The 27,602-nt window shown below is 36.6% G+C and overlaps 1 protein-coding gene across 1 annotated transcript in view; it reads left to right on the top strand.

Moving 5' to 3' along the window:
• Positions 1 to 27,602, top strand: part of IPO8 (importin 8) — a 65,556-nt gene that overhangs the window by 15,748 nt on the left and 22,206 nt on the right. Inside the window, exons 5-18 of the mRNA XM_032432645.1 lie at positions 1,011 to 1,167; positions 4,857 to 4,946; positions 6,118 to 6,212; positions 6,821 to 6,905; positions 10,041 to 10,175; positions 11,804 to 11,903; positions 14,594 to 14,670; positions 14,934 to 15,050; positions 15,715 to 15,804; positions 17,708 to 17,873; positions 18,858 to 19,018; positions 19,847 to 19,972; positions 23,668 to 23,734; positions 27,064 to 27,189. Of these exons, the coding sequence (XP_032288536.1) occupies positions 1,011 to 1,167; positions 4,857 to 4,946; positions 6,118 to 6,212; positions 6,821 to 6,905; positions 10,041 to 10,175; positions 11,804 to 11,903; positions 14,594 to 14,670; positions 14,934 to 15,050; positions 15,715 to 15,804; positions 17,708 to 17,873; positions 18,858 to 19,018; positions 19,847 to 19,972; positions 23,668 to 23,734; positions 27,064 to 27,189 (1,592 nt within the window). The remainder of the gene's footprint in view (positions 1 to 1,010; positions 1,168 to 4,856; positions 4,947 to 6,117; positions 6,213 to 6,820; positions 6,906 to 10,040; positions 10,176 to 11,803; positions 11,904 to 14,593; positions 14,671 to 14,933; positions 15,051 to 15,714; positions 15,805 to 17,707; positions 17,874 to 18,857; positions 19,019 to 19,846; positions 19,973 to 23,667; positions 23,735 to 27,063; positions 27,190 to 27,602) is intronic.

Raw genomic sequence — 27,602 nt, 5'->3', positions numbered from 1 at the left:
GGAAACTCATATAGAGGTACCTTAATATTTACATTCTTCAAGTGAGCACATTATTAAGTAAACCAAACATTTAACTTTTTGGATGCAGGATGGAAAATGTTAAAGTTTCCTTGCTAGTGACGTTCTTTTCCGTGAAAGTTGCTCGGGAGGTAGGAGACTAGTGAGCGTCACATTTAATAGCATTGCTTTCTGGTTTCTAGGAGGGTTGCTCCTTATGCATGCAGTCTTGTAGTTTTCCTTTTAAAAAACTAGTTAGTTCAGACTCTGTAGAGTTTTTAGAAGATATTTGAGACTTGGAGCAATTGAAGTAATCTAAGAGCACCTAAGTTTGCAAACTATTTTTAACATTTCAATTTAGCATATTATAAGAAGAAATTTTTTCCCTACATTATTTGTTATATGATAGGAATGTCTATTTATTTTTTTTAATTTTTTTAATTTAAAAAAAAATTTTTTTTTTTTAAGATTTTATTTATTTGAGAGAGAGAGAGAATGAGAGGCAGAGAGCATGAGGAGGGTCAGAGGGAGAAGCAGACTCCCTGCTGAGCAGGGAGCCTGATGTGGGACTCGATCCCGGAACTCCAGGATCATGACCTGAGCTGAAGGCTGTCGTTTAACCAACTGAGCCACCCAGGCGCCCAGGAATGTCTATTTAAACAAGCATATCAACTTGTGTTTTATAGGAAGAATTGTGGTATGATGAAAATTAATTTAAGTAGTAGAAAAAATCACTTAGGAAATTTGCAAACTAGTCTAGAATTCTTTGAAATCAATTTAACCCTTTCTAGAAAGATTTTAGATTTCTCTGCCTAAAAGAGGGATGTGCTTTTTCAGAGTTTCTTTCAAGTTTATTCTGACAATCCAAACAGAAAATGTAAGCCACTGTTTTTGGAATGTTTTTGTTTTGTTAGCTGTATCTAGTTTAAAAAAATTTTTTTTTCATTCATTATTTATAGTTCTTTTGTAGGGGGAGAAATTATTTTTTTCTCTTTTTGTCTTTGCTCATGTAGATATAAGAAAGCAGAGGAAAGAGAGCCTCTTATAGCAGCAATGCAAATATTTCTGCCTCGTATTCAGCAACAAATCATGCAGCTCCTTCCTGATTCCTCACATTATTCTGTTTTACTACAAAAGCAGATTCTGAAAATCTTTTATGCACTTGTTCAGGTAAGTTTCTGTTGCAGAAGATAAATATGGGACCTTGTATTTCTGCCTGATATATGGAAAGTGCGTAATATGTGTAAGTTATTGTTAAAAATTATTATATATTCTCACATGTATTTCTTTAAAAAAATCCTATGGGGGAAAAATCCTGTGGCAGAACAAGCTCACAGAAATCAACTTTATTGTCCAAATTTATCTTAGTGGCAGAGCTGAGATTCACTGACTGTGCCTTTCACTCCAGTGTCTGAAGTGCTGGATGAGGGAGAACCAGAGTAATTAACTGCCTGCGATTACTTGACTAATCTGTCGGTAGCGTTCTGCCTGTTGATAAGTTAGGATTATAGGAGAAGGGGAAGGAAAAGAAGAGGGTCCCTCTTTTACTGGGAAATCATACTGATGACAGTTTTTTTGTAATTTGACCCAATTGAAAGCTAACAAAGATTTAGTGCCTTACTTTCCTTCATTTAAAATACTTCCTTTTTCTGGGCGCCTGGGTGGCTCAGTCGTTAAGCGTCTGCCTTCAGCTCAGGTCATGATCCCAGGGTCCTGGGATCGAGTCCCACATCGGGCTCCCTGCTCAGCGGGAAGCCTGCTTCTCCCTCTCCCACTCCCCCTGCTTGTGTTCCCTCTCTTGCTGTCTCTCTCTCTGTTGAAAAATAAGTAAAATCTTAAAAAAAAAAAACAACTTCCTTTTTCTTATCTGAAAGTTATAAAGAATATTAATATGAGAGTCTAAAAAATAATTAGAAGAGGACAGAGATGGAATGTTTTAAATATAAAAGTATTTAAAATGTAATCCTTGAAAGATTTGGATAAATTATTTAGATCTGGGTGGAGGAAGAACAATTGTTGTCAGTCTGTAAAGTGTTTGATGATGAATGAGGCAAACCTCTGTTACATGCTTTTTTATTAGATTAGTCATGCGAGAGGGTAGTGTCAAGCTAGAGAGCCAACACGTTGGGTTTGTTCTTGGCTTCATGTCCCTTAGGTACTTTTTTTTTTTTTTTTTTAATTTATTTATTTGACAGAGAGAGAGACAGCGAGAGCAGGAACACAAGCAGGGGGAGTGGGAGAGGGAGAAGCAGGCCTCCCGCTGAGCAGGGAGCCCGATGCGGGACTCGATCCCAGGACACTGGGATCATGACCTGAGCAGAAGGCAGACGCTTAACGACTGAGCCACCCAGGCGCCCCATCCCTTAGGTACTTTTGTAGTGTTTCAGAATATTTCACTTCAATAAAGATTTATATTTTTAGACTCCTCTTTTAAACTTTTTTTTTTTTTTTAAAGATTTATTTATTTTAGAGAGAGGGAGACAGAGAGAGTGGGGGGGGAGGAGCAGGAGGGAGAGGGAGAGAGAGAATCTCAAGCAGGCTCCACACTCAGCATGGAGTCCGATGCGAGGCTTGATCTCACCACCCTGAGATCAAGACCTGAGTTGAAACCAGGAGTAGGATGCTCAACTGACTGTATCACCCAGACGCCTCATCTTTTAAACTTTTAATAGAGGATGGTCTGAGGTAATTTTTTTTTTCTTTCAGCTTAGCAGGGAGAGGGAAGGGGAAGGAGCTAAATCTGAGGAGAGAAGAAGCTAGGATACTAGGAAACTATATTCCACCCTCCCCCGCCCCCCCACCCTTTTAAAAAAGTAGTAGGGAAGGAAGATATATGGTGCCTTTGGCTTTTTATTAAAGCAGTGTTCAGAATTTTTCCTCAGGACAATCACTTTACTCAGAGGCAAACATTTTTTATTCAGTGAGATGTTCGGCAATTAGATATAGTAATATCCCATTTATACAGAGGCTAGACTTCCCCTTCCCATCAGGAGAAGCATAGTAGGAATCAGGAAGTAAGACAGAGGCTCATGAAATAATTTTCCTAAAGCCTCCACCTCTGTTTGATTTCCTAAGAGGGCAAAATCTAAAATGTTTTCTCTCAACAAATGCTGCTACAAACCTAAAAAACCAGTGCAGAACCTCAACATTTTTAATCGTTTTGGTGATCTATTATATGCCACCAAAGTAATATGCTCCCTCTGGGAATCCTGGAAGCAAAAATTTAGGCAGCTTTAAGAGGCACGATACAATAATAGCGTAAGTAAAAAGTTAATGTCTGGTAATTTAGGAAGAGGCAGAAAAGTTCATTTTAAAAAGCATGATACAGGGGCGCCTGGGTGGCTCAGATGGTTAAGCGTCTGCCTTTGGCTCGGGTCATGATCCCAGGGTCCTGGGATCGAGCCCCACATCTGGCTCCCTGCTCAGTGGGGAGTCTGCTTCTCCCTCTCTCTCTGCCTCTCCCCCTGCTCATGCTTGCTCTCTCTCTGTATCTCTGTTTCTCAAATGAATAAATAAAATCTTTAAAAAAAAAAAAAAGCATGACACAATTGACTTTGTCTAAGTAGCATTTATTAAATGTTTATTGTGTACAGGGCACATAGATGTTCCATATATACTTCAGAATTCAGTTTGTCCAGAAGTGAACTCCTCGTCACTCACCTATTAACCCAGAATCTGTCCCTCCTCTGCTCCCTATCTCAAGCCCGAACAACTCCCCATTGCACTGCAACTTCTTAACATAGCCTATAGCCCTCGTCTCTCTACCTTATCTTTTACCATTCTTACCTGTGTACTTTACACTCCGGCCATACTGGAATTCCTTCAGCTTCATGAATAGGTCATGTCCTCTCTCTTTCTGAGCCTCTGAAATTCTGTCTGGAGCACTCTTGTCCTTTATGGCTGGCCAGTTCGTGCTCTTTCTCCAGGTCTCAGCTTGTGTGTAACTTCTACAAAGATGTCCCTGATACCACCAGCCTGGATGAGGTGATCCTCTTACGTGTGCCTTTAACAATATTGTACTGTTTTTGTCTGTGTTGTATATCATACCATATTGTAATTCCTTGTTCATATATGTGTTTTCCCCAACTAGCGTGTAAGCTTTGTGAGGACAGAGACTGTGCCTCTTACTTGTCCTTATGTCCTTAGCATGTAGCAGGTTTTGGAATGCATGGACGCAGAGGCACTGCGTCTTACAGGAGTGGAACTCATGGTGTAGCAGGGGAGACCCATAGTGATAACAGTAGTTGTGGTGTGATGCTGCAGTGTAGAGAGAGTAACTGAAGAAAATGTTTATGAGGTAAAGATTTTCATGAAAGTGGTTAAAATGAGTTCTCACTATAAAAAAAGGGTAATTATGGGAGGTGTTGACCTTATTTTAGTAATCGTTTCACTATATATACGTGTGTGTGTGTTTGTGTGTATCAGATTATCACATTGCATATCTTATGCTCACACAATGTTATGTCAATGGTATCTCAATAAAGCTGGGAAAAAAGTGGTTACAATGAAAATCTTGACACACAAAGGGGTAAATGGTAGAAATCACTTTTCTAAAATCTCATGCTGAATAAATGAAACTTTACTGTATTAAAGTTTTTTTTATTTAAACAAGTACCCCAGAGAAAACAGTTCATGGCGTGCATATTTCACATATCCCTAGATTTTCAAAATTTTAATTTATTTGCATATGTTTATAGATCTATTTTAAGTTAAATTTTAGGTTAAGCCATATGAGATTACTATTTTCATGGTCAAATGTTAGCCATTTCATATATTTGAACCTTTGAATATAGATGAAATTGCTGGCTTTTTTGGAGAGGAGGAATTATTGTTTGATGATGATGTTCTTCTGTTTTCAGTATGCATTGCCTCTTCAACTAGTGAATAACCAAACCATGACTGCGTGGATGGAGATCTTTCGAACTATTATTGACAGGACGGTTCCTCCTGTAAGAAAGGGCTTCTTGTTGAGAAAAATTGGGAAAACTTGGGTTTGGGATTTTTATGGTAGACTGATTTATTATCCTGGCTTGCTATTTGGAAAAAAATTACTATTGTAATAAAAATAGTAATACATACTCATTTTTATAAAGTTCAGATAAGCAAAATTAATAAAATAACTATATTTAATCTTACTAAAGATGATAAAAACCATTTTTAAAACTTGGTATTTATTCTTTTGGCCTTTTTTTTCCTCTGGGTCTATATATAGCCACATTTTATTTATAAAAATTTATATATTAAATATAAAAATATTCAGGTCCTGTTTTGAAATTTTCACTTAAGATCTCTTATAAATATTTTTTATGATTATGAATGTTTTTAAACTGTCATTTTTATGGAGTGTTTCATTTGCTGGACATTTAGGTGGCTTTAGGGTGTTAGTGTAACTATAAGGATGTAGTTAAATTTTTATGCATATACATGATTATTTTCTTTGGATAAACTCCTAGAAGTGTTTAGGGCTTTGACAAATCTTGTAAAGTGCTCTCTAGAAACATTGCCCTGGCTTACACTTTAATAAGTAGGGACTTATTCTTAAGTTTGCCAGTTTGGTAGGTGAAAGATGGTGTCTCGTTTTTATCTGTAATAACAATGATGCTATATGTCACTTATCAAATTAACTCAATAATTACTCAAAATAACTAAATTAAAGTACATATTTTTAAATTTAAGCTTGTCTTCAAATGTGCAGTATTCTTTCTTCTGTACATTGGGACAAATTATACTGAGGTTTACTTTATATACAAAATGCACAGAACTTAGGGAACAGATCAGTGAATTTTGACAAACACACACCTGTGTTACTATTACTCAGATCAAGATATAAAACCTTTCCGTCGTCCCAGAGCTTCCTCAAGGGACATGGTGTTTTGTATTTTGTTTTCCACTTATTTGGGCCTTTTGAAGATAGGAGATAAATGTGAACAACAGTATTAGTTGGTTGAAATTTGCTTTGCTTATTTAATTCCTATGTAGCAATCTGTAAGTAAGAATCTGCATTTGCAGTCTAAACTCACATTTAGTATTATTTAATCTATAACAAGATTTATTCTGCCTTTGTTGTTTGCATAAACCTTTTTATTCAGAAATTTAATCTGGGTGTTTCTGTCCTCTTAGGAGACTCTGCAGATTGATGAGGATGATAGACCGGAACTAGTCTGGTGGAAGTGTAAGAAATGGGCACTGCATATTGTGGCTCGTCTCTTCGAACGGTAATTGTTTATTAGATTTACGATCTTATGATCAATACCTCAGCATTGGATATAATAAAACTGGATGGGTCTCTTGATGCTCCACAGTAGATCATTATTTGTCTTTAAAAGCCATAGTGGGCCAAAAAAAAAAAAAGTCACCCTCCGTTTTAAGGTAGGCTTAACTGTATGTTGGCTTTGAGATCATAATGATGTGGACAGTCTTCTCTGGATCTTTCTGTTCTTCTGTGAGAAAAGAATGGAGACGTGACATTGTTTAGCTCATTGGAAATATGTAGGAATTGTACAAGAAGGTGCATGGCTACTCAGCTCCATAGGAAAGTTAGTCAAATTGAATTATAGAAACATTTATTAAAAAAAAGTCAGATATAACATTTTTATTTGTAATATGTGCCCTTTAGAAACTCTTGGTTAAGTAGGTGGAAGCCTCTGTCTGAAATTTTAAGTATGGCCCGGAATCTAAGTACAAGCTCATCATGATTTCATCTTGGGGCTTGTGGAAAAGGGGAAAGTGTTAGTTTTCTGCCCAAATAGATCTTTCAGCAAGGGACTGTATTTAAACTAGTGAGCATGCTTTGTTTTAAAACATTTTCTCTTTGTATTTTAAGATATGGAAGCCCAGGAAATGTCACAAAAGAATACTTTGAATTTTCTGAATTCTTTTTGAAAACCTATGCGGTGGGAATTCAGCAGGTAATAAATGTATGCTTTTTAAATGGAAATGCTTATTATTGAAAGTAGTTAAGTTGGGGCACCTCGGTGTTGCAGTCAGTTAAGCGTCTGCCTTTGGCTCAGGTCATGCTCCTGGAGTCCCCGGGATTGAGCCCCTATTGGGCTCCCTGCTCAGCAAGGAGTCTGCTTCTTTTTCTCTCTCTGCCCCTCTCCCCCCACTTGTGCGCTCTCTTGCACTCTCTCTCTCTCTCTCAAATAAATAAAATCTTAAAAAAAAAAGAAAGTTAAGTCCTTTCTATTCATTTAAAAGTAGATTATGAACATATTAATACATTATATATTAATAGGGGATGAAATGGCAGCTCTGGGAATCTAATACAGTGCAATCAGTTTTAAAACCAAATGTCCTAGGGTAGCTTCTACAAGAAGTGTCCTTCCAAACTCCTAGATGCTAGACTCAAACCTTTTAAGCTTGTTGATAGTGATGTCACAGTGACCAGTGCTTAGATTGGGTTCTTCTGTTAACTCTCTGACCTCTTATGGGTTTCTTATTCTCTATTCCTTTGATCCTCACCTCTTTGTTCTAAGCTTTTATATCAGAAGATTTATGTAACGAATTGATCTGTTTCAAGAGGGTTGGAGCTCAGAAGACCTTCAGCTGAGAACTTACACATTTTTGTGGAAGTTTGGGAACCATTCTGTACAGTGAAAATTAGTTCTTGGGAAATAATCCAAGTTGGTATTAATACTTAAAACCTATAGAGGACATTTGAGTGTGAAGATTGGTTGACCTGTATTGCCATTTAAGTCACATTTTTCTTTATATTTCAACAAATGCAGTTTAATAACTATTCCAGCACTGGCTGTATCAAAACCACAGTGAGGAAGCAAAGGTTAATCAAACCTGGTAAAAGCCATTAGTGATATAGAGGGAGTTTCTAGATTTTTATAAATCTGTGCATATTAGTCTTCTTTATTGTCAGTGATATCAAGTTAAATACTTCAGTGCTGTCATCGTAGATGGAATACTTCCTTTTATGGATGATCATTTCTAAAAAAGTACCTCGCAACAATTCAGGAAACTATGGTTGTAATTTTCTCACAAATTATTTTGTTGGTCCATAAGGCAGTCTGTAGGGAAAATTAGAATAATGATCTGTTAATGAACTAATGAAAATTAGTGAATAAAATGATCTGTTCAGCCATTCTCTATGGAAACTAGGATAATCAGGAAGTGGGTCAGCTCTGTCTTCTGCTGTTCCCACTGCTGTTACAAGCATCCTGAAGTTGATGCCCTCTTGAAGTGTGCTCAGCCCAGTTTTTCCAGTGCCACCTAAACATAGATATGTTGTACATACATACACTTCCAGATTTCATGGCCTTTCATCCATGTCATAAACTATTTGTACCTTGGTTACTTCAGGTATATATTCCTAGTATTTAAAAATTGTTTTCTTATGAAAAACTGTTCTCCCCTTCACTGTTGTTTCCTCTCCCACCACCTCTACCTTGTAGAAGCCACGGCCGTCTTAGGAAGAATCGTGTGCAATAGCATCCACCTGTAGCTTGCATCGCAGAAAGGGCATCTAAGTGATGGTGGGACTTCTGACAACTTTGATGAACCTGAATTTTACATAACTTGAACTGAATTCATTCTGAGTATATAAATTCTGTACCTGTTTTGAAAGAACTCTTTATTTATTCAGCAGTTCAGTTTTAAGCTTGCTATAATGACATGCTCTGGGACCAGGAATTGGAAGATTTGGACTTTGTTGTAGTGCTACCTCTGATGGAGGATCCTTGGGACAGTCGCAGCTGCTTTGGGCATGGTTCCTTCCTCATAAATAATTTTTTTTTTAAAATAAGACTTAAAAAATAACTTTTCAGTTTTGTGTTATGTTTACAAAGACTTTCTGTGGTCTGAGATTACAAAATAAAATTCTTCGATATTTTGTATTTTCTTTATTTTTATTTTTAAAGGTTTTATTTATTTATTTGAGAGAAAGAGAGCACATGAGAGGGGGGCGGGTCAGAGGGAGAAGCATACTCCCCACTGAGCAGGAGGCCCAATGTGGGACTCGATCCCGGGACTCCAGGATCATGACCTGAGTCAAAGGCAGACGCTTAACTGACTGAGCCACCCAGGCGCGCCCCCCCCCTTTTTTTTTTAAGATTTTATTTATTTATTTGAGAGAGAGAGAGAGCATAAGCAGGGGGAGGGGCAGAGGGAGAAGCAGGCTCCCCGCTAAGCCGGGAGCCCGATGTGGGACCCTGGGATCATGACCTGAGCCGAAGGCAGACGCTTAACTGACTGAGCCACCCAGGTGCTCCTTTAATATTTTCTTCTAGACATCCTATGCTTTCATTTTTTTGTTGACCTTGCTGAAATAGCTCCCCATCTGGAATTAATTTTGATATGGAGTTGAGTTAGGGAGCTGACTTACTTCTTTTTTTCGTAGAGCTTATTTGTTGTCCTGATACTATTTTTTGGATAACTTACCACTCCTCTTCCAATTTGAAATTCAACTTTATCAAATATTACAATCTGTTTATGGTGTCTCTTGCTTTGTGGTTGTTTTCAATTTTCACTTAGTGAAGTCTGTTATTATTTCTTTTAATAGGAGTCTTAACTTATTTGAAGAGCTCAGTTACATGGAATAGAGTGTAGACTTATTCTGAGTAGTTCCCTAGGTTAGAAGTGGGACAAATGGCTGGAAACTACAGTGAGACACCCTTGAATTCAATATAACATGAACCTATCTAATAATTAAAACTGTCCTAGAGTTTTCTTTTTTTTTTTTTTTTTAAGATTTTATTTATTTATTCGACAGAGAGATAGAGAGCACAAGTAGGCAGAGAGGCAGGCAGAGGGAGAGGGAGAAGCAGGCTCCCCTCCGAGCAGGGAGCCCAATGTGGGACTCGATCCAGGACCCTGGGATCATGACCTGAGCCGAAGGCAGACGCTTGACGACTGAGCCACCCAGGCGGCCCTGTCCTTGAGTATTCTCACAAAATGTTGATTTCCCCCAGAATCTGTGTGTTTTTTTTTTTTTATCTCTGTGGATTGTGGGTTTTATGTCATATCTAAAATGCCCCTCCCCTTAACCTTAAAATTATTTATGTTCTCCTGAACTTTTTTTCCCTCTTTTCCTGTAGGTACTACTAAAAATTTTAGACCAATATAGACAGAAAGAGTATGTAGCCCCCCGTGTTCTTCAGCAAGCATTCAACTATCTTAATCAAGGGATTGTTCATTCTGTCACCTGGAAGCAGATGAAGCCACACATACAGGTTAGTGTCAGGGAGTAGCTCTCCAAGATTTTTCTCTGGTTAAGCTAGGTTCTCCAGACAAAGTAGGTTACTAATCCTATATTATATATTTAATATATTTTTATTGCCATGAATAATTTCAAACGCATGCAGTCTTATATCTGATATGACAGGCTTGGGAATTTAAGTATTTGAGAAGAGTGAGGCCTTCAAGTTTAATGAGTTGTAAGACCTGGATTCACTTGGTCTTGCTTGGAGTCTCATTTAGCCTTAGTTTCTCTTCTGTTCAGTCAGGTAATATTTTTCTGTCCTTCTTATCTAGAGGTTGCTAGGCTCAAATTGGTATTTTATGTGATAACATTTTGAAAAGAGTCACCAAGACTCTACTAAGGTAGTATTATTTTGCAGGAAATGAAACAAGGTCATTTTCTTTTGTAGGTATGAGCTAACAAGGTTTTTATCTCTCTTTGGGGATTAAATTTGAAGTTTTCTGTTATATCAGTTGTTTACTTAAAGATAGAATTCAGCATCATTGTTTAATTAAAGAACAAATGAGAATGAAAAATTATTGGCCATTAATAAATGAATTCTTATTTGCATATAGATAATTTTGGATAATTCAAAGATGCTAGGAACTGAATTTTTTTCCCTCTCAAACTAAGAATTCTTAAATTCTATAATCTCTATGATAATATCTAAAAAGGAAAATAAATTCTTTTACTTTGCCTTTGGTGTTCAGGATAGAATTTGTTTAGTGTTACTTTATTACTGGTCTTATAAATGTAATATATTTTGTATTGTTTCTGTGGACATCTTAATAGTATTTGTCTAATCCCGTTGATCAAATAGTGATAGTTTCTTTGCAACTAATAAAGATACCGATTTCATTTTATATACTATGTTGTTACAAATTAAGAGTGGATTTCTTTTCTTATTGCCTTTCACCTTATTTTTTTACATTGCTGTAATGTAGGAATAAGAAAAGTCCAGTCCCTCAGTTGAATTTTTTCTCCTAGAATTTAATTTGGAATAAGTGAGAAGAGATGATCCTGTTTTTACATATGTAGTTGTTAAAGCACAAATGGGCTTAGTAGAGCTTTAGCAGCAGAGTACATAGAGGCTATTAGATATGATTTCTTTTTTTCCCCACCTGAAATCTACATTTCTAGAGTAGGAAATTTTTTTGAAAATGGAAGAGGAAAAGAAATTTTAATACTGCTGGTACATTGACATTTAGGGCCAAAATGGAAATATAAAAATGTTTACAATAAGAAACACAATAGTAAATATAACCTTGGCTTGATATTTATTTTTCTTTCTTAAAGAATTAAGGTGTGTTTAATATTGATTTGTTAGTAAAACTTTATTATCGCCGCTGTTGCTTCAAAGAATAGCATTTCCATTCATCTCTTTCCCTATACTTCTAATCAGTTATTGTTTAAAAGCAATCTTAAGTTTAACTCTTTTTCCCCTGCTCCCCCAGGCTCTTGCTTTCCTGTTTTCCCCTCAGCCAGTGCAAGCTTACCACAAAGATTAATGTAACAGTCTGGAAAACTAACATCATAAAGGCTGTCAGTAAATACGTTATTAATATTTCCCAAATTTGAATAGCCCATAGCCATTTGTTATTTTGTTTTGTTTTTTCTCAGAATATCTCTGAAGATGTGATTTTTTCTGTGATGTGTTATAAAGATGAGGATGAAGAGCTGTGGCAAGAAGATCCATATGAGTACATAAGAATGAAATTTGGTAATCAAGATGATTTTATTCCTCATCAGTTCCTGGATATGTAGAGTAATATAACTAAATTTATATTTTTAAGCCGATTTTATTTGTTAAGTTCCCAAAGTTCTGCGTTGCCTGATAAACTCTGAAACTCATGAGAGTTTGATGTTCTATTGAGCCAATGGATTTGAGGCCTTAGCATGTAGATGTTGGAAAGCCGTCTTGTTCATCCCTCTTAGGGGTGCTGAAGCAGTCATGGAACTGTCTACAACTTTTTCTGTTGTGATGCTGATCTGGAGGGACCATCCCTTTCTGTACCTTTTGGGATACCCATTTGTAGATTGGGTTGTTCGTCTGGGAGATTATTTGGATTTCTGCATATTTTGGGAGCATCCCAATTTAGTATGCCTCTTAATCTTAGTGGCTAAGTATTCCACAAGAGAGTGAGAATATCACTGTGTGACCCTATTCTCTGGAGGAAACTTTTCACTTGGATCTTTCTGGAAGTTCCTGAACTGTGTAGGTCGCTTGAGTTCATTCCCTTTTATCCTTGGTTTAAACTAATTGCTTCTTGGAACACTCAGGCACTTCACATAGCAGAATGTTACTTGTGTACCTCTTTCTCCTGCAACTTAGTGCTTTTTGAGGGCAGGGACTTTATCTTGTTTACTTGCTTTATTTTGCATTCTCCAACCCTTCTCCACCTCTCCATTCCTCTACTAGTGCTTGGCTCTAGTCTGCCTTCCATAAACGTTAGAATAAATAATCGATAAAACTAGCACTGCCCCCCCGCACGTTGAAGATAGTGAGAACGCAGTGCTTTTCCCTTGTTGGGCCAGGTGTCTCCGGCTACTTGAGTTAAGCCTGCTGGTAGAGATGCTAGATGATTGGGTTATGTTGCTTTTACAGTGCTTTGTATTTGGTATCATTTGATTCAGTAACCGAGGAGTGCCTCTTCTCTTGGAGACAAAGTACCGGAGAAGCAAATGAAGGAGAAACAATATTTACACATCTGACTTATCCCTCCGTTCTACTGTTTCCTTTTGAAAATCATTTTACGTATGCATGATTTATTATTTCCCCTTCCTAATGCCTTTGTTTTCCTGGGAGTGGAATGATTAGCCAGTCTTTCTTCTATTTTCAAGGTGTTCTTTTAGTGTTTAGTTTGTCTATAATACCTGTGTGTTTTTGTAACGACCAGAGTATTTGTTTAGTGTTCAGAAAGCTACCATTATTTCACTTACTCTTTATGTCAAATAGGATAGTATCTCAGTTTTTAGAAATATAATAATAAAGAGTTGTGAGTGTTGATTGACAGAATTTACATTTTATTGATTAAAAGAGAATATGGATAATTCAAGACTGAAGTGCTTTTTTGAAAAAAATCATTTTGTGGACTAGGATAAGTGCCTACTATTTGATATGTATATTTTACTTTTGGATAACTATAGGGAAGAACAGTTACACAATTATGTAGTTTTCTTTTTATATTTTTGTCATTTACAATTATTTATATGAATGAAGTATTCTTAATCTAAATGCATTGACATTAATAATGTTTTTAGGTTTGGTAGAAACTATGAGAGCGCAGGCTCTTGATGTTAAGACAGTGTGGGTGCAATTCTGTCTTGGTCCCTTACTCATTGTGTGACTGTGGGCAAGCTACTTAGTCTCTGAGATGCACTGTTTTCAGCTATAAAATCAGCAATATTAATAGTGTTGGGAGGATTAAGTCGGTTAATACATGTATACTACCTTCTTTAACTGCTTAGAGTAGAATATTAGATGCTTGTCGAATCTTAGCATAGTGCCTGCCAAAGAGTAAGTTCTGGGCACAGTAGGTCATCTCATGAGTATAGTGTCTGGCACTCAATACGTGTTAGTTATTAGTATTATTACATTTGTATTTTATATTTTGGCAAAGACTTAGATTTGGTTTTATTTTTCTATTTAAATATGGACATATGAGATACTTTTCAAATATCTGTGGGTTCTGAAATTTGTGAAAATTTTCACGATGTTCAGTGGTGTGTTTTAAATAGGTGTATATTCAATAAATACCCATTGAACACCTGCTGAATCTACCTGTTGACAGAGCCAAACCCTGGCCTAGTAGTCCCCCAAGGCTTTTACACGTGTGGTTTCCTTTGTTTGGAGAGCTTTCTTTAGATTTCCATGTAGAGTTTTCTCCCTCCTTCATTCAATTTCTGCTTAAGTGTCACCCCAACAGAGAATTAAAGAGGCTCTCCCTGACACCGTATTTAAACTAGCACTCTGTATAACGTCACTTTCTTTCTCCTTACCCTGTCATACCTATTATGTGTGTATGTGTGTGTATGTGTATAATCTGTTTCTTTCTCTCACCTTGTGATTTCTGTGAGAACCCTTTTTGTTTGTTCTTTGTATCCCCAGAGCCTCGAGCAGTGCCTGGCACAGAGTAAGCACTAAATAAATTTTTGTCCTCAGTGAAACAGATATGCCTAATATATATTGTTCTCTTTAATATGATTGTTTAAAAGGACAACATATAGAGTTTGATAAATAATTGTTGTGCATGGGAGCACTGATGATATATCCTTCACCTTTTTATCTGTAAACCAGTGTCGTATATGGGCAGTTTTATTTTTTGTTTAGGAATAGTGGTCAGTCGGGTTCAAAATCTATAATAAGTAATTGTATTTTTGCTAATGTGGTTTAACCTTTTAAAATCCTAGATATTTTTGAAGATTATGCTTCTCCCACCACAGCAGCTCAGACTCTCTTGTATACTGCTGCAAAGAAAAGAAAAGAGGTATACAGTTATTCTTTTTAAGTCTAAAATTGAAACACTAGTTATACCCCTACTATTTAAAAAATTATATTATTCGTTATAATCTATCACTTGAATGTTTTCCTGTCCTAGTTAGGGAAAAGGGTTGTTTTCTTAATTATAATTGCTTGATAAAACACAATAAAATGGCTTTACTTTTGAAAATTTGTGTATCATACTTAATACTGTAATAGTAAGGCAGTGAAAGCTCACATAGACTAAAATGGATTCTTCTGTTTCTCTAGGTGTTGCCCAAAATGATGGCATTTTGTTATCAGATCCTAACAGACCCGAACTTTAACCCAAGGAAGAAAGATGGAGCCCTGCATGTGATTGGTTCCCTGGCTGATATTTTACTGAAGGTCAGGCTACTCATAATATAATTTACTTAAGCACAGGCAAATGAGAGAATATGAAAGTTGTGAATAATTTAAAACCTGTGACTGCTTCTGCATAATTGAGTTGACTGTAAACATCCTTTTTTCTGTCACCTGTTTCTTTAATTAAAAAGAAAATTTCACTGGGGCGCCTGGGTGGCTCAGTCGTTAAGCGTCTGCCTTAGGCTCAGGTCATGATCGCAGGGTCCTGGGATCGAGCCCCGCATCGGGCTCCCTGCTCCGCGGGAAGCCTGCTTCTCCCTCTCCCACTCCCCCTGCTTGTGTTCCTTCTCTCGCTGTGTCTCTCTCTGTCAAATAAATAAATAAAATCTTTAAAAAAAAAAAAAAAAAAAAAAAAAGAAAATTTCACTTGTGTCAGTTTTTCAGTGTGAAACTGTTGCCATATGAAAAAAGGGTACAAAATGACTAGTGTTATTTATTGCTACAAAAATCGATCAGTATAAAATTATATGTAAGGTACTGTTTCTGTCTTGTTTAAAAATATACAATATGTAGGTCAAATAATTTTATAAAATTGTACATAGAAATATATTAAGCATAAGTCATAATAAACATACTGTATTAGTTTTGATTTTTATATATGAACAAGGCATCACTAAGTTGAAACTTCATTTCTGCTTCTTTACAGAAGAGTTTATTCAAGGACCAAATGGAGTTGTTGCTGCAGAATCATGTATTTCCGTTACTGTTGTCTAACCTGGGCTATCTTCGAGCTAGAGTAAGTTTTCCGTATTTCCATTATGTATCTTTTTTTTTTTTTTTTTCATTATGTATCTTAAAGTGTTCATTTGAGGGGCGCCCGGCTAGCTCAGTCAGAAAAACTTGCGACTTGATGTTGGGGTCACGTGGGGATTGTGAGTTTGAGCCCCAAACTGGGTGTAGAGATTATTAAAAAAAAAATAAACTTAAAAAAATTTTCATTGGTAAGATAATTATTGAACTAAATGTTTTTGGATAAATTGACCTTTTACCATATATTGGGATAAAATGAAGTCAATTAGAATGTCCCTTATGGTCACCCAAGCTAATAAAAAACAAACTAGTAAATAAGGGATTTACAGATTTTAATTCCAGCTGCTTTAAATGTTCACCCTAGCCCTACTTGCTGCATTTGTAATACGTGCAGGGAGGGGGATGATGTTACAGCAATAATACAATGTAAATTCATAAACTGATTAATTTTCAGTGTCTAAAACAGCATGAAATTCTAGTTTGGCTAAAAACTTGATTAGTATAAATTGTATATTAGGTTGCTATATACGCCTTAGAAAAATGGAGAAAATAATCCACTTAAACTTATTCATGTTCTAAGTGTATATTACTTCTGAAATCAGTATCTTTTATGGAGAAATAAAAATAGAACATTAATTCAAGAGCCTAGTATTTATCTTTATAACTACATCAACACAAAGAATGTCTTGCTATGAAGAACATATGTTAACAATGTCTTACACACAAAAGCATTTTATAAACAGAAGGCATTGTTCACTGGGGAAGTATTTGGGCACATGCAGGTTAGAGGTGCAGAGGGCGTACAAGTATTTTTATAGGTAGGCTGTTGTTTTTGACAGGCTCTATGAATTGTAACTCTCTTGCTAAAAAGTCTGTGGCGATTCAGATTACCGGTAATAGTGTTGTATGTACACAGAGAATTAAAGTAATAATATGATTCTGTGGTCTAATAGTTTAAAATTTGGTAACCTCTAGAAGGTTTAAAATTCTTCATAGCTCAGGGGCACCTGGGTGGCTCAGTCGTTAAGTGTCTGCCTTCAGCTCAGGTCATGATCCCAGGGTCCTGGGATCGAGCCCTGCATCGGGCTCCCTGCTCAGCGGGAGGCCTGCTTCTCCCTCTCCCACTCCCCCTGCTTGTGTTCCCTCTCTCATTGTGTCTCTCTCTGGCAAATAAATAAATAAAAAATCTTAAAAAAAAAAAATTCTTCATACCTTATATGAGCAAAAAAAAAAAAAGGAACCTTGCTAAGTCCTGATGCTAGTAAGGGAAAATAATGTTTCATTTGTTTGCTGTGAAGGCCAGCAAATGAAAGTCAAACATTGGTTTGTAGTAGCTCTTACATATAACTAAATAACAAATTAGTTATGAATCATAGTATTTATTAAGCTTGAACAGGATTTCTTTTTTCAGAGACACTTCAATTTGGTTCCATTTTCTTTTCCTTGTGAAAAATTCATATAGATAATTTAGAAGTTACAAAACTGCCTTTTTTTTTTAAAAGATTTTATTTATTTGTTTATTTGCCAGAGAGAGACACAGAGAGAGAGGGAACACAAGCAGGGGGAATGGGAGAGGGAGAAGCAGGCTTCCTGCTGAGCAGGGAGCCCAATATGGGGCTCGATCCCAGGACTCTGGGATCACGACCCGAGCTGAAAGCAGATGCCTAACAACTGAGCCACCCAGGTGCCCCCAAAACTGCCTTTTTAAATTAAAAAAATGGGAGATCCAGAAGTTAGCAACCAAGGCTAATATGCTACCCTCCCAAAACAAACAGTACTTGGTAGAGTTAACTATATTTTACTTAGTTAAGAAGTTCCTTTATGCATGACTTTATTATGGAATGCCATAATCCTAATAGTTCCATACTTAATTTCTTTTTCTAACATAGTCCTGTTGGGTACTTCATGCATTCAGTTCTTTGAAGTTTCATAATGAGCTCAATCTAAGAAATGCAGTTGAATTGGCAAAGAAGAGCCTGATTGAAGATAAGGAGATGCCTGTCAAAGTTGAAGCTGCCCTTGCTCTCCAGTCATTAATTTCTAACCAGACACAAGGTAAAGCCAAAAATACCTTTTAGGAGGTTTATTCTATTTTTATTTTTGACATAGTCTTCTCAAATAGTTTCTTTACTTCCTTCCCTAATAAGGATGATTCTCTGTGTCTTAAGGTGCAGGGTTTAGATTTCTGAGCCTTTGTCCCCTCAGAATTTTATAGAATTTTATTCTTCTCCTTTTCTGGTTTCCAGAAAAATTTTAGATTAGGAAATAAGTTGGTAATCGTTGGGCACTGGGGTATACTGGGAATCCAGTGACCTGGTGTCTAGTTTTGATTGTGCTACAAGGTTGCTGTGTCAGCTTGGGCAAGGCACACCATATGCCAAGGGTTAGATAGCCATATATTTAAATTCACGGGCTTGGACTAGATGGCCTCAGGAGTCCTTTCAATTCTAGGGTTCTAGGATTCTACTAGCTGTGAAAGTAGCAAGTGGTATTTCTAGTGAGTGGTAACACAGATAAATCATTTGTTTGTTTAGAAGATTATTGTTTAAAGTTCAGGTTAACCCTTGAAGGTAAATTCAGTTTTATGAAGAACATGAACCTAGTTTACTTCTATTCAACAGTGTTTCAGTGGATATTGTACAGGGATACGTGGTGGGGAACGGGCACCATCACTATTGGGCATAGTTTTTATGTACATGATTTTTTTTTTTACACTTGTATCTTGATGTCATAATCATGTCCTATAAGTCGTGCTGATGATAGAGCATTTGTATAATTAGAATTTCTCAATGAAAGCTTTTGGCATTTTGGGTAGGACAGTTCTTTCCCATGTGTAGGATTGATACCCCAATGACTTAAAGGGAAATGGATATATTGGTGAAGATTATTTTGGTACAGCTTTGTGTCTTATTTACCATAGAGCAAGTATCTGCCAAGAATCTGTTACTCTGTGCCACTTTACCTTGTGACCAAGTTGATTCCTTTCACCACTTGTGAATGCCTAAGTTTTTACTGATTTTGTTTGTTTTATTGCATTAGCTAAGGAATATATGAAGCCGCACGTGAGGCCTATCATGCAGGAGCTGTTGCACATTGTTAGAGAGACGGAAAATGACGATGTTACTAATGTTATCCAGAAGATGATATGCGAATATAGTCAAGAAGTAGCCTCAATTGCTGTTGATATGACCCAACATTTGGTAAGAATGGGCAAAGTCTTATGTTAGTTTGAAAGTAAATTCAGCCTTGAATAATAAAAATAAAAAGCCTTGACTTATCTGAATAAATTAAATTCCAAAATTTGGAGTTTAGTTTTATAAGCCTTTGAAATGTTAATATAAAAATGTTTGCTCTAGTAATTCTGGCAGTTGTTAATTTCTGTGGTCAGTTGTACTTAAATCTAATAACATTGGGATCATTGCATCTGTAATATTTTGAGATTTCATAATGATGTGCTTTGATGTGAGCCTTCTAAATTTTCACTTTCTGAGCTTTGAATCTGGAAACTCTTTCAGTTTTGGGCAATTTCTTGAATTACTTATTTGATTAGTTTATCCCTACCATTTTTTCCCCCTGTTCTATAGTTCTGATATGGAATACTGGGTCAGGACCAAGTCTTTAATTTTCCTGCCTTTTTTCTCCTGTCTTCCATGTCTGTCTTTTTTGTTTCATTTTCTGGGTGATTTCTTGACTTTGTCTTCTACCTTTTACCAAATTTTTCATTTGACTATTGGTAGATTTCACTTTTTCCCAGACTTTGGATTTATTTGTTTAATGATAACCGGAAGTTTTAGCTATCTAATTGTTATAACTAATGTATATTCCATTCTAGTGATTAGATAAGGAAAAAATGGCCATATTTTAAACATACAGTTTCTGTCATTGATTTACTCAGCAAAGTATGTAACTTAAGTTTGAGCAAGGCTGACATCTAGATGAGTGCCCCTGCCTTTTTATTAACTTATATCAACAGCGAGGGATAAGTATAACAGTACTGATTGTTGAATATGTGTATGTTATATTCATAGGCTGAGATATTTGGCAAAGTTCTTCAAAGTGATGAATATGAAGAAATTGAAGACAAAACAGTAATGGCTATGGGAATTTTACATACTATTGATACTATCTTGACAGTTGTAGAAGATCATAAAGAGGTGGGATTTCTTTATGTTTTATTATGTCATTGTAATAACATTAACTGAAATTTACATGATCAATGGGCATGACTTTAAAATTGCTATTTTGTTATGTTGCTAGATTTTAAAAATTACCTTCAAATATTAAAGGAAAATACTAAAATAGTTGAAGGGGGGAATATTACATATTGTTGTAAGATACATAGTATATTCCTTTGTACTAAAGTGAATTTAGTTTATTACATCTGCTATGTTCTAGACTAGGTTGTTGGGGAATATCAAGTTGAATAAGACATGAGCTCTGCCTTGTGGAACCCACAGGCTGGTCTTCTTGGTAGAGAGAGAGAGAGCCATTCAATCACAGTGGCAGATATTAAATAATGGAACAAAATTCGAATGTAAGAAACATCATGAGAATGGAAGGGAAGAAGAGCTTAAAACATCATCTTTCCTAAACTGAATTCCAGAAGAATATTGGGATAAGAATTTGTGCAGACAGTTATTAAGTGCTTTCCCCTCTATTAGCTGATAGAATTTTACTAATGTTACTGTGCGATCACTAGAGCAAGTAAATGGTAGTGTCCCTGTGCAGAAGTGGAAAACAAGTTTAGGTGGTATTGAGAGACTTGCTCACAGCCACAGAGTTTTGGGTTTGCAGTCAGATTATTCTGATAATATATCCATTCATCTCCACCTGAAACCTTCTTCTCTCCTCCCCAAGCATTACATAGCCTCTCCTTAAAAATCAGATTTGAGTTCGTTACTTCTGTGAGCTCAAGCTGACTTGCTCGGCAATGGTGGCAGCTCCTGTTTTGAACAGTGTGACTTAGGAAGCAGGTGCCGGTTCTTTAAATAGCATTGTTAAACCCTGTGGCTGTTGATTTATCCTGTGTTTATCACATACCAATGGAAGAGCACCAGATTATTTTTTTTTAATTTTAAAATATTTTATTTATTTATTTGACAGAGAGAAAGACAGCGAGAGAGGGAACACAAGCAGGGGGAGTGGGAGAGGGAGAAGCAGGCTTCCTGCGGAGCAGGGAGCCTGATGCGGGGCTCGATCCCAGGGTCCTGGGGTCATGACCTGAGCTGAAGGCAGATGCTTAACGACTGAGCCACCCAGGCGCCCCTGATTACAGTTTGATATTCTTTTCCTGGGCAGGCCTCCTTCACCTAAAAGGCTGAATGTGAATTTTTACTTCCATATTCGTTATTTTGTTTTATTTTTGTATCCTTGTTAAAACTGTATGGGCCATTCAGAACAGTGAGATGTTCCAAATTCAATTACAGTAAGTATACTTAAGGATAATTCTTTAGCCTTATATGCAGAACTTGTATTTTAAATTTGGAGAGACCTTAGAAATCCCCTAGTCCAGTTTTCCAGAATATGTGTGTGTGGAGGATGGGCAGTAGTAAAATGAGCAGCAGGATCAGTTTGAAAATAAAATAGTATTTTACCTTTTCCTTTTAATTTTTTTACTCTTGATGTTAAATTTATTTTGCATTACAAGTAAAAGAGCATGTGAACTTACTGTGATTGTCAAAGGAGGCACGGTTTAAAATTGAGAAGCACTAATCAAATCCAGCTTCCTAACCTACAAATGAAAAAAAACTCAAAAACTGAAAGCCTTCAGTAAGTGGCTTTTCCAAGGTCATAGATAATTAGAGGCAAAACAAGGGCTGGAATCTTGGTCCCCTGACTGCCTGTCCTGTGATCTTGAACTTTGACTTATTAAAAGCAAACTTTGAGAAGAATCTTTCCTTAAAAGGAAAAATCACATGTGTATGAATACATGTACAAACACTTAATGTATGCAGAACAAAACTAGAAATCTAAACCAGATGCTTATGCATATGTAGTTTTTCTTTAATGGTTTTAAATATATTGACAGATTTTTAAACTGGGAGATTTTTGGATCCTTTGAACTTTAAGACGGAACTTTATTTTTTTTCTCTCTCTTTTTTTTTAACAGTCGTTGTTAACATTTATTGTATATTCTTCCAAATAATGTTGATGCACATATGTCTCTTTCCAGGGCTGGTTTTCAGGGATATGCAGTGATAAATAAGCATATCAGTTATTTACAACTGGCAACTGTTCTTGGTGTCTATGCCTACTGGTGGCAAAATATGTTGATTGTTTAAGACAGTACTTTAAAGCTGAATATTCAGAGAATATGCCCCAAACTTGAAATAGGAGACTCAGATGAAAAATGTAACCCATGATGGAGTTTAATTTTTGCTTACTTAAAAAATATTTAGTATAACGTATGTTGAAAAATCCAAAAGATGTGAAAAGATAGTGAAAATTCACCTTCTCCCTCAGCTCCCCAGATCTAATTCTCTCTGGAGGTAGGTCCTCTACAAGGTTTTCCTTCCAGAGATTTTTTTCTATTGTAATAGCTAAGCAAAAAAACCGAGTGTGTGTATTTTTCTTTTGTGAAAATGATAGCATACAGTTTTTATCTGCCATTTTTGAATTGCTGTTGGTGATCCTTCCATATTAGTCACTTAAGTTAAATATTTTTAGTAGTTGCATAATATTCCTTTATATAATATGTCAAGTTTATTCAACCGGTCCCTCATTAATGAATATAATTTAACTGTCCTTTGTTAAATGGAATCTTGGTTGAAACTGATCGCAAACATTGCTATCGTGAGTGGCCTTTTACATGTCATCTGCACAGGTAATAATATGTCTGGAGAGAAAGCCCTTGAAGTGGAATTGCTGGGTCAAAGGATGTAGTTATGAGTAAGCTTGAGAGATATTGCTAACTTGGCCAAGTTACACTTTCCAAATCAATGGACAGCAGTGTCTCGCTTCCCAGCCACGTACTTTTTGATCATTACCAGTCTGATAGGTGTAAAGTGGTAATCTGGGGCTTAGAATTTGTACTCTTACCATGTATTTGAGTGAACATCTTGTTAAAAGCTTAAGGTCTGTTTATATTTCTTTTTCATAACCTTTGCCTTTTTTTCTGTTGATTTGATTTCATGGGAGGGTATTTGATCTTTGTGGTACCATTTGAAAATAATTCCCTCCATTTTTCATTTATCTCTGACTTCCCCCTACCCCATGCAGATATTAATTTTTGAAATCAAGTGCCTTGATATATTTATTTCTGATTTCTGTGCTTTGAGCCATTTTCCATCTTCAGGATTATACACAACTTCTTTTCATTTCTTCTAGTATTCTTATGGCCCAAGTTTTCACATTGAAATCTTTCATTCATTAGGAACTTATTTTGGTATAAAATATGAGCTAAGGAACTAACTGAATTTGTAATTTTATTACAGATTTAACTCCCACTTTTATCATTAGTTTACTTTTCAGAATTTCTTCATTTTATATATATATATATATATATGTATTTTAAAGATTTTATTTTTTTATTTATTTGACAGAGAGAGAGCGAGAGCGAGAGCAGGAACACAAGCAGGGGGAGTGGGAGAGGGAGAAGCAGACTCCCCACCGAGCAGGGAGCTCGATGTGGTACTTGATCCCAGGACTCTGGGATCGTGACCCCAGCCGAAGGCAGACACTTAACGACTGAGCCACCCAGGCGCCCTCTTGGTTATATTTTTCACTTGAAATTTAGAATTGTCAACTTCTCCTTTCAAAAAAGTCCTGTTGGTATTTTTATTGGGCTAATATTTATAGATTAAGGGTTATCATGATGAATTTTAAACTAAATGTTTAAATTTGTCTTTAGGTTACTCAGCAGTTAGAGAATATCTGTCTGCGGATCATTGATCTTGTTTTACAGAAACATGTAATTGGTAAGTTTAAAGGTAGAGTAAAAAGGTAAACTGATATTTTTTTAATTTGGTGAACTTAAAGTGCATTTTTAGCCCTTCAAATTCAACAATATGGACAATTTGAGGAAGAGAAGCTTGCATTTTCTTCTGTTTTTGGATATACTTTCTAGTATTGTATATTTATATTTTCATTTAGAGAAAAATTTAATACATCCAATGAAGAATTTTTAGTCTTGGAATTTTTAAAGGACAGAGAACTTTAAATTTTATATTTTTAGAAAGGAAGAACTGGGATGAGGTTCAGGTGAGTTACTTTAATCTGGAATTGAAAAATGTGAAATGACAGACCTGTGTCCTGTCAGAAGTATGAAATAATTGTTGTTCTGTTATATTATAGTGCCTGACTTCTGAGTAGAATGAGTAACTAATAGAATCAGGGTGTTGCAAACTGATGGCAATTTGTAGAGGAGACTGTTTTCCCATAGTATCCAAGCATTTTAAAGGTGGCAGCCCCAAGTCATGTGGGCAAGAGGGAGATGCAGCCTTTATAGTGTGCAGACAGAAAGGTGGAAGAAAAACATGTGACTGCTTAAGAGCGGTTGTCTCCAAACTTTTTATCATTCATACCATTAGTAAAAAATTGAGCATGTACTTCTAATATAGGTGAATAATATTTGAATGCATATTATAGGCAATATACATGCTACTAAATTACATTTACATCCATAAAAATAGAAATGTAAAAGGATGGGATTAAATGTCTATATATATAAAGTGTTGTAATACATTATTTTCCATTCTCAGTGGATTATCTTGTACACTGCCTAGGTACATCCTCCTTCCCTTTGAAATCATTGCTATAAAGCAGTAGTTCTCAAACTTTGGTGTGCATAAGAATCACCTGGAGCCAGTTAAAATGACATTTCTGGACCGTAACCCTAGAGATTCTGATAAGCAAAAAAAGAATATATTCACTGATGCCCTTATTCATGGAAGAGATTGTAACTGAAGATTCTCCATTTAAATTTAAAGTAAAGTAATCTTGAGGAGTGAAACCATGAAGTAAGGCGAAGAGAAATAGTTTATACCAACCTTCTAATCTACCTCCCCCAGCTGTTTGATTTGAGCAATTGCAACATCAGGATGTTAAGGAAATAGCCCTATTTTTGGCTGCAGTGGGTAGAGGAGAAAGCCATGGCTCCAGTTGCCTGTCTGATACCCCATCCCTAGCCCTAAGGTGATGGATGATCTTTCTTACGTTTTTAGCTGTAATGTTAATGGCCCATTTTGAACCAATATTTGGCTATATAGGATCTTAGATAAGAAAATATATATATATGGGCTGACTCTCTTATTCCAGGACCTCCACCCCAGCAGCCTGACTTCATTTGTGTCCATGGTCTAGTCTATTTCCATTGCCCCACTTTATTTTTTCCCTGGCCTGTTTTCATTGCTAATTTACTCCTAAAATTTCATTTATTATTAGAAGCCAGGACTAGCTATTAACTGCTTCAACTGCTTTATCTTACACAGGAAGTCAAAGTAAGTACATCCATTCTACCCTAACAGTCAGTCTTCTTGGTTGAGAATGCTTGAAATAACTTCTGCTGCATTCAGGCGTAAATGGAATTTAGCGGAAGGATGTTTGGTAGCTCACTGAATCTGTGGGGAGGCTGGAGTTGGCTGGAGCCCCAGGATTGTGCCCTAGAAGTGGTCTGCCGAGGAGGCCAGTGCTACCTTTATCAACACGGGGTCCTGCACTGCTGCCCACCACAGTCCAGACTCTAGTACAGCCACAAAAAATAATCTGCAACAGCTTCACGCCTTCTAGTTTCTCTGTCAAGTTTCAAAGGCCTGATCTTCAGCATCGGAGTGGCTGGGTCGTGCATACGTGCTGAAGCTGTCAAGGGTATGCAAGGAAATCTTGGGCCCCTTTTCTGTCTTTAGGCTTCATGTTAGGAAGAGGCATTTGCTCTCCTTTTCTCATATCCAAGGTGTGGGGTGATGATAAACAGAACTTTCAGATATTTCATATTCAGATAATGCTGCTTTTCAAGTGATTGTCTTATGTAACAAATTATTTCCCAATATCTGTGATTTCCATCTTATTTTGCTCTTGGTAAGGCAAATATCTATTAGCTTTTGAATATAGTGTTTTAAATAATGTTACAGAAAAAAACTCCAAGCATGTCCAGGGTGAATATGAGTTCCTTTTATTTTTCAAAGATTTAAAAAATTTTTTGAGAGAGAGCGTGCATGAGTGGAGGTGGGGGGACAGAGGGAGAGGGAGAGAGAGAATCTTAAGCAGGCACCACGCTCAGTGCAGAGCCCGATGTGGGGCTTAAACTTACGACCCTGAGATAATGACCTGAGCTGAAATCAAGAGTCAGACGCCTAACCCACTGAGCCACCCAGGCGTACCTAGTTCCTTTTAAATAAGAGAAAAAAAAAAACCTTTGAAGTTAACAGACTTTTGCTTAGTGACATGGTAGGAATTATTTGAAAATTTTGTACTGAGAATTGTGTTTTCTCATTGTGTGTTCAGACATGATTTCCTTTTGACAGAGGGTAATAATAAAAAATATATATGCAAATACAAGAGCATTCCCTTTGGACTCTTTATAGTAGGTATAATTGGCTTGTGGTAAATACAAATTTTACAAGGTTTGTAAATTGACAAAATATGGTCCAGAATATAGTTTGTAAACATATGTGAGGCAGGAAGATATTTTAGCCTAGCTTAATTAAGCTTCCCAAAGAATTTTAATTATTTGTAGGTTAAAAATCCTGTACATGAGAGATATACCACAATCTATTCCTTCTTGTATCTGTTTTTTTTTTTTTTTTTTTAAGATTTTATTTATTTGACATAGAGAGACACAGCAAGAGAGGGAACACAAGCAGGGGGAGTGGGAGAGAGAGAAGCAGGATCCCCGCGGAGCAGGGAGCCCGATGTGGGGCTCGATCCCAGGACCCTGGGATCATGACCCGAGCCGAAGGCAGTCGCTTAACGACTGAGCCACCCAGGCGCCCCTCTTGTATCCATTTCTAACATAGCTTTAGAAGTATAAACTGTATTTTATTTGTTACACAGTGTCAAAAATAATGGGTAAGTTCAGTAAAAACGAATCTTTGCGCTGTCTTATTGGGTAGGGGGCAGGTCCTGGTAAGAAATGTAAGGTGGCAAATGTAGTAGCTGAAGATGAGAATGCCGAGAAAGGGGTGCTCAAAGTATATTGGGTGTAAGAGGAGTGTATGCGAGTGGGTAGCCTAAATCTTCCTCGCTGTGGTCTTTGTGCTTAATTTTTCCTGTTCTCTGGAATTCTAACTAGAGATTTTCTTCCTTCTAGAATTCTATGAAGAAATTCTTTCCCTGGCATATAGTTTAACCTGCCATGGTATTTCCCCTCAAATGTGGCAGCTGCTAGGTATATTATATGAGGTTTTTCAGCAGGATTGTTTTGAATACTTTACAGGTATGGCTTTGACATCTAACATTTTTGCTTTTCTGTGTCTAGACATTATTTCCTTTGACACTTGACATAAAGACACATGCGATTCCAGTACTAATCAGAAGATAATTGTTCTTGCCCCGTGGAGGAAAGGGTGGTGCCGTCGCAGCAGTGTTTTGCAGCTCTGGGAATATAGGCAGTAGAAGGGAGACTGCTTCCTGGTGGATCTTAAATTAGTTTGCAGTCAGAACATATACCCATACATTAATTCAATTACTATTTTCTGAATACTGCCTATATTCCAAGCACTGTTCTAAGCACAGCAGTACAGCAGTGAGCCAAATAGCTCTTGCTGTTTTGATGCTTCCATTCTAGTTGGGGGGAAGGCAGGGAAGGTGGGGAAGCCAGAAAATACGCAGTTTGTCAAATGGTGATGA

The sequence above is a fragment of the Phoca vitulina genome, unplaced genomic scaffold, assembly GCF_004348235.1.
Source record: "Phoca vitulina isolate PV1807 unplaced genomic scaffold, GSC_HSeal_1.0 scaffold49, whole genome shotgun sequence".
Lineage (NCBI taxonomy): Eukaryota > Metazoa > Chordata > Mammalia > Carnivora > Phocidae > Phoca > Phoca vitulina.
This window is presented reverse-complemented; position numbering and strand designations above follow the sequence as displayed.